Consider the following 10,030-nt stretch of genomic DNA (forward strand, 5'->3'; position numbering starts at 1 on the left):
CCCTGTGGTCTGAATCAGTGCCACGTCCATCTCTGTGCTGGGTTCACCCAGGAGCCCTGTGCTGCTGCCCTGCCTCCCTCTCCTCTCTTTTGGATCCAGGTCACTGTGGAGTTACAGTTTCCTGGAGGAGGTCAGAAAACTTGGAGCTCTTCTGAGAGAAACACAAATGAAAACTAACCAATGCTGTTTTATTTTCCCCTAACTCTGTGTAGTGTGGATAGGTGCCCTGTGGTGAGCAAAACCCTGGGCTCCCTGTGCAGTGTAGATACGAACCATGCATGGGGCGAGAGGAGAGGCCAGAGGGGAGATGGGGGCGCCCAGGGCCCTGCAGGGCTGTGCCGCTGGTGGGTGGATGGCTGGGTGCCCTTGTGTGCGTGCGCGTCAGCGGGGAGCAGCCAGGCTCTGATGGAGAGGCCCTCACTGGGTGGAAGTCCGGCACCCGTGTTGGATGGAGTCTGTGGTGTGGCCAGAAGCTGTGTGCATGCCTTCGCGCCCGTGTCCTGTCTGGGGCCGTGAGAGGCCGTTACACGTGGACCAGCGTGTTCCTAGAAAGCAGCGGCACCAACCGCCTTCACAGGTCTCGCTGGAGCTGTGCCCGCGTCCCTGTGCCCTGCTCACTCTCCACCTGTGGCTATTTGTCAGGATGGTCCTTGGAATCTTTTTCCACTTTTTTCTTCCCTTGTGTCCCATAGAGAGGTTTTTCTGGCCTCCTCGTGCTATGAATTTTTTTCCAGAACAAACCCTTGTGTTTTCTGCAGGTGGCTTTGAGTGACACATATACTGTCCCTTTCCCCCTAGGTTTGTTTGTAAAAACAATGGTGTGTTGTTTGAAAATCAGCTGCTTCAAATTGGACTTAAGTCTGAATTTCGGCAGAATTTAGGTATGTGTTTTAATTACTTAATGAAACCCTCTCTTAGAACTCCCATAAGTCAGTAAGAAAGCAGCCCAATTAAAAAATGGGCAAAAGAACAGCCTGGGCAACAAATCAAGACCCCGTCTCTACAAACAAAGGGGGCCGCGGGGGAGGGGTGGGTGCAAAGTTGTTGAAAGGACGTTCTCCAGGGAGAATACAGGAATGCTCAGTAAGCACCTGAAAAGATGGACAAAGTCATGAAGGAAATGCCAGTCAAAACCACAGCGAGACACCACCTCAGCCCACCAGGATGGCTGTTATAAAACAAACAGGTAGCCTGGGCGGTGGCTCACGCCTGTAACCCCAGCATGTCGGGAGGCTGAGGCAGGTGGATCACTTGAGGCCAGAAGTTCGAGACCAGCCTGGCTAACATGGCGAAACCCTGTCTCTACTAAAAATACAAAAATTAGCTCTGCGTGATGGTGCTTGCCTGTAGTCCCAGCCACTCAGGAGGCTGAGACAGGAGAATCACTTGAACCTGGGAGGCAGAGGTTACATTGACCGAGATCATGCCACTGTACTCCGGCCTGGGCAACAGAGTGAGACTCTGTAAATAAATAAATAAACAGACTGGCCTGGTGGTCTGGTGACTTAGGCCTGTAATTCCAGCACTTTGGGAGGCCGAGGTGGGAGGATCACTTGAGCCCAGGTGTTTGAGACCAGCCTGCACAACATGGTGAGACCCCATCTCTATAAAAAATACAAAAATTAGCTAGATGTGGTGGTCCACACCTGTGGTCCCAGCTACTCGGGAGGCAGAGGGGGGAGGATCGCTTGAGCCCAGGCGTTTGAGGCTGCAGTGAGCTGAGATCATGCCACTGCACTGCAGCCTGGGCAGCAGAGCGAGACCCTGTTGTTCGTTCATTCATTCATTCATAAATAACACATACATCAAAACAAACCTTGAAGGAAAAGGAGTGTCTGCGGGGCATGGTGACGTTGGAGCCTTGTGTGCCACTGGTGGGAGTGTACAGTCGTGCAGTTACTGTGGGAAGTTCCTCAAAACACAAAAGAAAGTGGAATTACTCTGACCCAAGCAGGTTCACATCTGGGGACAGACCCCAGAGAATCGAAAGCTGGGTCTTAAAGAGGTACCTGTGCATCCATCTCCATAGCAGCATCCACAATCCCCAGAAGTTAGAAACAGCCCAGACGTTCGTGGGTGGATGACTAGATAAGCAAAATGTGGTCCGTCGACGCAGTGGAATATTATTCAGCCATGAAACAGCAGAAAGGAGTGAAATTCTGATGCATAAAACAGCACGGATGCACCTTGAGGACATGGTGCTCAGTGACACGGGCCAGACACAGGGACAAATCCTGTGTGGCTCCACTCATGCGGTCCCTGGAGCAGTGACTCCATAGAGACAGAACGTAGTTCGTGGGTGCCAGGGCCTAGGCCAGGGGGATGGGGAGTTGGTGTTTAATGGGGACGGAGTTCAGTTTGGGAAGATGAGAATGTTCTGTAGATGGTAGTGGCAGTGGCTGCATTTCCTGCGTCCTTGTGTCCACCTAAATACTGCTAGGAAGGCGAATGTTAGGTTCTGTGTATTTTACCACAATTTAGAAGAAGGACATAAAAAAGCCTTTGAGTGTTAAAAAACGCTGTGCGTGGAACCCTGTGGCTACAGGGACCCTGGCTGCGGACCTGCCTCCTCTCAGCACCTGCCTTGAGCCTCCTGAGGACTGCCCTGTCTCTCGCTTGTGAAAAACACGGAAAGAGTGTGAAAAAAGAATTAGTCGCTTGCCCATCGGGGGTCTGTTAGAAAAGTGAGGGTTGTCAGAGTAATTCTTGTGGGAAATGCTGCATTGAAAACAGATGGTACTTTCAGTCCTGGTTTAAGTTTTTAAACTCTGGGCCGTGATAGCTTCACCTAGGTGTTGGTTTTGGTTTTTTAAATTGTGGGAGGAGTGATGCCAAACTGTTCACCCTTTTCAGAATATTCGAGGTTTCCTTTCTGAATTCAAGGGGCATACAGATGTTCACAAAGATTTGTTACTGTGATGTAAATAAAAACAGCGACACATCCAAAATGTGCACCTGTGCTGTGCATGAGCCGCTGCCGTGAGGGCCAGTGTGCAGCACCAGTGCTGTGCTGGACGCAGGCCAGCCGGGTCCCCTGACGGGAGGCAGCCGGGGCCGGCCTGTGTTTACGTGTCGCAGACGTGGGGCAGGGCCGGCAGCAGCCTGTATGATTGCGGTATCCCTCGAGGCCCCTCCAGCTGTAGCCCAGCCTTCGGACAGGGCTTTCTGTAGGTCCTTCCCCGTGCATACGCGTGTGACCTCATCCATCCCGTGTGGGTGTGCAGGAGGGGCCGAGAGAGGAGGGTGCTGGAGGGCAGAAGTTACCTCTGAGTGGAGGAGATACCCCGCCCGTTTCCAACACTGGTGTGCTCGTTCTAAAACTGGAAAAAATTTGTTCTTAATTTTAACAACAGTCGTGCATCACAACAGTGAATTTTGATTCAGCTGAAGATTGTGGGGGGGCTCTTGTTTTTCAGTGTAAATATTCAGGGTAAGTGTAAAATGATGTGTGTGAAAAAAATGGTTTTTGTTTCCTTCTAGGTCGGATGTTTATCTTTTATGGTAATAAGACCTCCACGCAGTTCCTAAATTTTACTCCAACACTAATCTGTTCAGATGACCTTCAGCCTAATATCCTTGGTTTCATTGCTCCCATGCCCACAGACAGCATAATGTGGGACTTAGAGGAGGCTTCTGAGGAAGTTTTTCGGTTTTCTTATTTTGTTAAAATAGCAAGATAATTCCAGATGCTATATGAAAATCAGGCAATCGTAGTCTGCCTGTGGTGTTGGGCAGCAAAAAGAAAACAGGCAATCTTCCATATTGAAGTGTCAGTTTTTGATAATGCATCTAAAAATACTGTGCACAGTCTCTTCCACTTCCATTTGGCTAGTTTGAGTCCCTTTCTTTTTCAGCTGGTCTTACCCTCCTGTGACATTGTCTTTAAATCCCTCCTCTCTGAAGCCTCACAGAGCTGCTGCTTGCAGAGCATGGGAGGCGCCGGCGGGGACTGGAGCACAGTGCGCACACCCTGGCCGAGCTTGTGTGTGCTTCTGGCAGAGCCTTTAGACTGACGATTTTCCCTTCATAATGCCAGAAGTGTTACTAGAACTTTCCCAGCTAAAAGAGGGAGATGCTAACGTCTCTTTCTGTAAGGATAGGCCCACCGAATAGAGTTAGCGTGAAGACCCCAGCTTGACCAGAAACGGTGACACCTTGGGGTTTATGGTCCGAGACCTGAGTGAAGCAACATCGTCCTTGGCACTGGCTGGTCTGTGTTCATTTTAACATGAGCATGTTGTAATGCAGACTGTTCAAGCTGTTTCAAAACAGTCATTAAAAATACACATGTAGGATCACTTGTATTAAAGACTTCGTTGAGAATCCGGAGTGGAAACTGACTCCTACTGTGCCCCTCTTTAGGGGTCTCTCCCTCGGGGTCCGCTTGGCTCGAGGCAGCAGCGAGCCCAGCAGCTGAGTGGCCGGCAGCACACGACCCAGAGGGTAGGCGAGGCCTGCACCCTGCTGCCTCCTGCACCCAGCTTTGCTCGTGTCGCTGTTTCTTCAGGAGAGGCTGTAGGCAAACCCTTGTTTTCCAGCATGAAAACAACGCTGGTCCCAGCAAGGCGGGCTCTTTTCTGAGTCTTGCTGTCTCAGGAGCCTGCTATTCCCAGGATTCTTGAAGTTTTCCTGCCCTACTAAGCACCAGTTTCTGCTAATAGCGACAAAAATTGTGTAAGAACCAGAGCTGAGGCTCACAGAGTGAAAACAGATAAGGAGAACAGCCAGTGTATAGTCTAAGCGACTTTTTTAAATGGAGGAGCCGTTTTGGAAGCGTGAGAAGCAAACAGTGTTTTGAGGATTGTCTGGGTGGAAGGGCAGGACCGGGTGGTGTGGCCGCCCCTTGACCCGTAGCTGCTGGTCCTGGAGCGTGGTGAGTGTGCTCACGGGTCCTGCTGGGGCTCTAGCCCGGCCCGTTTCCGCTTCTGCCGCTGGGGCTTGCCTGGCTGGATTCCTTAACGCACACACACCTGAACCTGCAGACCAAGCCCGTGGACCCGACTGTGGAGGGGGGTGCGCAGGTGCAGCAGGTGGTCAACATAGAGTGCGTGTCCGACTTCACGGAGGCGCCAGTCCTCAACATTCAGTTCAGGTAAGAGCCATCTGTGCGCCCCGGGCCAAGGATTGTGTGGGCGCCTGAGCTGTGTGCCTGGGCTCCATGGCTGTGCCCCCATGTCCTTCCTGAGGGGACCCAGGGCATGCGGGTACTCATGGTGCATGGATGCGACCTGAGCTGTTGCTGCCCTCAGCTCTGCAGAGCGCAGGAAACAAGGGGAGGTGAAACCCTGGGCTGTGGGATGGCAGGTGGCAGCTCCCACATGGGGCCTTGCTAGGATCTTTCTGGGCACAACGGAGGCTACCTCATGGGGTAGCAGACAGCCAGGGCCACGTGCCACCTGCTCGGCTTGGTACCAGACAATAGCTGCGAGGTGAAGGCGGCTGGCTTCCTTCGGACCCTGGCCTGAGGGGTGCGTTTTTTGCACAGTTGGACTCAGATCATACCACTTTGCTTATTTTTTAAAAGCATGAGATTTTCCTGTTGCAACTGTTGATTACTCTCACTTTCATTGGCTACAACAGCGTGTACACAGTCAGCGCATACCCTGCTGGGTGTCTGCAAGGTTATGAATGTTGAGAAAAGCACTCTTTCTAACATTAAAAATACAGAGAACTTAAGGATTGTATACCGTAGAATTTGGGGACATAGACATGCAAATTTTTGTTTCATTCTTTGTGCAAATGCCTTTGCCTTTTTAAAGAAAAAAAAAATCACACAGTTTGCACAGACTTGGAGTTCTGAGAAACAGATAAATGGGGAGAAGTGAGGCACAGGGGCGTCTTGCCTGTGTACGCGGCCCTGGCCTATCCTGTCTGTGGGTGACACTGTACACTGAGCCACACATGATCTGTGGAGACTCAAGGCTTGGCTCCCCACGCTCTGGTGGGTGTCGGTAGGTGGGGACGCTTCTCACTCCAGGCTCTTTTCCGGCCCCTGGGGCTCTCAGAGGAGGAGCTGACTGTCTCTTTCTGCTGCTGCTACTGGCAGGTATGGGGGCACCTTCCAGAACGTGTCTGTGCAGCTGCCCATCACTCTCAACAAATTCTTCCAGCCGACAGAAATGGCTTCTCAGGATTTCTTTCAACGTTGGAAGCAGTTGAGCAAGTGAGAAACCTGTTGTCCTGTAGGGGTCGGGGGTGGGGATGGGGGTCATTTGAAAAGATGGGCTTTGGTCTCTGGCCTGGCTGAGAAACTCGCCTTTGCTGTTTCTCACAGTCCACAGCAGGAGGTGCAGAACATCTTCAAAGCAAAGCACCCAATGGACACAGAAGTCACCAAAGCCAAGGTAGGGCATCTGGAGGGACGGCCCCGGGGACACGCTGCCTGCAACCCAGCGCCAGGGTCTGGAGGGACGGCCCCGGGGGACGCGCTGTCTGTGACCCAGCGCCAGGGTCTGGAGGGACGGCCCCGGGGAATGCGCTGCCTGCACCCCAGCGCCAGGGTCTGGAGGGCCATTGCCCGCGACCCAGCGCCAGGGTCTGGAGGGACGGCCCCGGGGGACGCGCTACCCGCGACCCAGCGCCAGGGTCTGGAGGGATGGCCCTGGACGTGCTGCCCCGCAACCCAGCGCCGGGGTCTGGAGGGATGGCCCTGGACGTGCTGCCTGTGACCCAGCGCCAGGATCATCATTCTCCTGTTTCTTTGGACAGATCATTGGATTTGGTTCTGCACTTCTTGAAGAAGTTGATCCTAATCCTGCGAATTTCGTGGGAGCTGGAATCATCCACACGAAAACCACCCAGATCGGATGCCTGCTACGCCTGGAGCCGAACCTGCAAGCCCAGGTCAGGCCCTCAGGAAATGGCTGAACACACTTGAGTTGCTTTTTATTCTGGCACAATGTACATGGTGAGATGTGTAGCTCTTTAGTGCAGTTCGGTCAGTTTTGATAGATGTTGTGTGCCCGTTTCACCACCACCCTGTCAGTACATGGTTGCATCCCAGTCTCCCCACAGCTGGCCACCTGGAGCATCGTCCCGCCACAGAGCAGCCTGGCCCTGGGCAGTGGCTCTCCCAGCTGTTCCTCTCTGTCACCACGTTGTTCCTTCTCGCCACGTCCCATTCTGTCGATGGACACCTGTCTCCATTTCACTCGGGCGGCACCCAGGAATGCCGCTGCTGCCCAGGGCCTGTGTGTGGTTAGCGCTACAAGAAGCTGTACCACTTCACACTCCCGCCAGCTACGTACGAGGCGCCAGGCGCTCCCGTGCCAGCCCTCAGTTTTCATGCTGGCAGTGTGTGTGGTGCTCAAGCCTCTGCCGAGCTGTGGGTGCCTCCAGAGCGCGGTCCCTGGGCGTGGCCCACAGGGTTCTGCATGGCGGGTCCTGGACCCGAGGGCTGTGTGAGCCTTGGCATGCCCACTGACCCGCTGCACTCTCCGTTTCAGATGTACCGGCTCACGCTGCGGACGAGTAAGGAAGCCGTTTCTCAGAGATTATGTGAATTGCTGTCCGCGCAGTTTTAGTCTTGAGGATGGAAGACCAGGCTCGTGTGTCTTGCGTTGTCTTCGTCTGTGCCGTTTGTCTTCGTGGCCGTCCTGCAGATGAGCACCCCTGCTGCCCCAGACCTCTCCCCTTTGGGCTGGACAGGAACACACGTGTGTGGCTCAGGAAGAAAAGCTCAGCCTGGACTGCGGCAGCCACGGCAGAAGGTGGATCTTGGGATCAGTTTTTATAAAAATCAAGACAGTTCTGTGGTTGAATCTACAAATTAAAGGGAAATTAGAAGTTGGCGTGAACGTGGCGTTTGTGGGAGTGTCACTGAGATGGCCCGTGCTGCTGCCCACCCCGCCTCGGAGCCTCTGGGAGCAGCAGTGCCACTACATGTGGCGTGGGCTGAGCCTTGGTGTGTGGCTGTTCTGGTGGCTGCACACCTGGCATCGTCCTGGGCCCTTGGGAGGAGCACGGCCGCCCCTGGTTTTGCTGCAGTCCCAGCTGGACAGTTTTCCCAGGCAGGATTTTAATCTGGACTTTAGAAGCATTTGTATTTGTAATGACTTCTGGCAAAACCACGTGTCCTGGCTGGATGTAATTGTTTTCCCAGCTCCTGTTTGTGGAGGGCGTCTGTTTTGCTCCTGCAGTCCCCGAGGCCTTAGATGTGCAGCCAGGGAAGGAGCGTCCTGCTGGCCCCGTGGGGCCCCCAGGACTCCGGGGTAAAGCGTGGGCTGGTGGCGCAGACTCAGGTGTGCTCGTCTCTCTCCTGCCAAGAGTGGGTGTCCCCAGGCCACGGTGCAGGCTTGAATGCTTCCACTGGCCCTGTGCAGTCATCCCTGGAGGGGCTGTGGAGGAGGGAAGCCTCTGTCGTCAGGAAGTGAAGGGGCCATGGGCCACACACTGTGCCACCTGCGGCTTGTGTCTCACCTGTCGTCTGGACTCAGCACCCAGGCTGCACGTCTGACACCTGAGAGGCGAGAGAGTGGGGCTGGCCTAGGAGCCAAGGCTGGGGCCCTGTGCTCTGTCCCCAGGACGGTGGCCTTGTTTATCCTAAACACACCCAGCACGGGTTCCGGCTTCCTGACATGCCGTGGAGGCAGGGAGGGTGGGTGGCCACATGTGCTTGAGCCTGGCCCTCAGCCACCTGCTCCACGGGTCCCTGGGGCAGCTGCGGGAGCTCATGGACCCATCAGGTCTCCACAGCTCCCCTGCAGTGTGTGCAGCCCACAATGTCTGTGGCTCTCCTTCCAGCGTGTCGGACTTTGATCACAGGATAGCCATGTCGGTGGCGTGCACCTCTTGCACTGGCCATTCTGGGTCTGGCGGTGCCAGGTGTCATGACATGCCGCCCTGGGCTTGTGCTGCAGCTGGGTGGTGTGGCCCTCATTCTTGTGTTCCAGCTGCTGGGCAGTGCTCTGCCCGTGTGCTGCGCCTGCCGGCTGCGTGTGCTGCCGTGGATCTCCTGCGTCCCTTGACCCCTCCCGCCATCAGAGGAAAGGCGCCGCTTCTTCCCTGTGTGGCTGCAGAGGGGCCCTCAGTGTGGCACTCCTCGTCAAAGAAAAATAAAGGCTAGAACAGCACCCCAGATCGTGCGCTTTCTTTGGGGGGAAAGCATCCCACGGAACCCTCAGCTCCCCGGGGGCCGTGTGAGGCACAGACCCCAAAGTCCCTGGCCTGTCCTTCGGCATGTGGGCTCACAGGCAGTGGGCATCAGAAAGTGACCTGCCCTTTGCTCTGCCAGTTTGATTCTGGGCGTGTGGTGGAATTTTTTGGGACTCAGGTCACGCGGGAACCCCTCCAGCCTGGCCCCGGGGCTCCCCGCTGTACAGTGTGTTGGGGTGCACCCCAGGGCTCCCTCCTGGGGAACAGGCCAAACCACGTGGGTATGAGGAGGCTCCGTGGGGGATCCTCCTGTTGATCTGACAATAGAAGGGGCTCTCGGGCAGATGGGGGTGGCCCCTGGAGGACGGTGGGCTTCGCCAGAGATGGGACAGTCCTGGTGGAGGGAGGGCAGGGGCCCAAGGCCAGAGGCAGCTTCTTTTCCCAGCCCAGACCGTCCTGGGGGCAGCCCCGCCCAACCTCAGATCCCAGGGGCCCACAGGGTGCAGGTGTGGGCCGGGTGCCTAACGTCTAAGGGACTGGGGAGAGGCAAAAGCAGGGCTCAAGTGCTTAGGGACCAGCCTCTGTGCCTTGACAAGAACCAGTTTATTTGGAGTCTCTGGCCGGGTGACGCCGTCTCCCGAGGACAAGCTGCTGGGGACAGGTGTGGTGCTGGCGGGAGCCTTCTGCCTGGCTGGGAGCGGGGGTGGCTGCCCTGCCCTCGCTGCCACCCTCTGCCCTCCCTGACTCTGGGGAGCTCCTCTTCTCTGTGTCGGTGACTGCCTGGACCTCTTGCCCCCATCTCGGCACAGGTCCTGACGGGTCTGGTCCAGCGCCTGCTCTGGCCTCATCTGCAGGGTTCTGGGCCCAGCAGGGCTGGGGCCAAGTTCAAGGGCTGGGAGGTGTTGGATGGCAGACGGGTGGTTGGGAGTGCCCTGTG

The 10,030-nt window shown here is 55.4% G+C and overlaps 1 protein-coding gene across 3 annotated transcripts in view; it reads left to right on the forward strand.

The window, feature by feature from the left end:
* The window catches only part of AP2A2 (adaptor related protein complex 2 subunit alpha 2), a 91,222-nt gene extending 82,151 nt beyond the window's left edge, over window positions 1-9,071 (forward strand). For all 3 annotated transcript variants that reach the window (XM_007997935.3, XM_007998011.3, XM_037998790.2), the window contains 7 exons: window positions 799-881; window positions 3,481-3,570; window positions 4,969-5,092; window positions 6,047-6,163; window positions 6,275-6,344; window positions 6,709-6,843; window positions 7,446-9,071. In XM_007997935.3, the coding sequence (XP_007996126.3) occupies window positions 799-881; window positions 3,481-3,570; window positions 4,969-5,092; window positions 6,047-6,163; window positions 6,275-6,344; window positions 6,709-6,843; window positions 7,446-7,523 (697 nt within the window). In that variant the 3' untranslated portion in view covers window positions 7,524-9,071. The remainder of the gene's footprint in view (window positions 1-798; window positions 882-3,480; window positions 3,571-4,968; window positions 5,093-6,046; window positions 6,164-6,274; window positions 6,345-6,708; window positions 6,844-7,445) is intronic.
* The last annotated feature ends 959 nt before the right edge of the window (window positions 9,072-10,030 follow it).

Source organism: Chlorocebus sabaeus, chromosome 1, assembly GCF_047675955.1.
Source record: "Chlorocebus sabaeus isolate Y175 chromosome 1, mChlSab1.0.hap1, whole genome shotgun sequence".
Classification (NCBI taxonomy): Eukaryota; Metazoa; Chordata; class Mammalia; order Primates; family Cercopithecidae; genus Chlorocebus; species Chlorocebus sabaeus.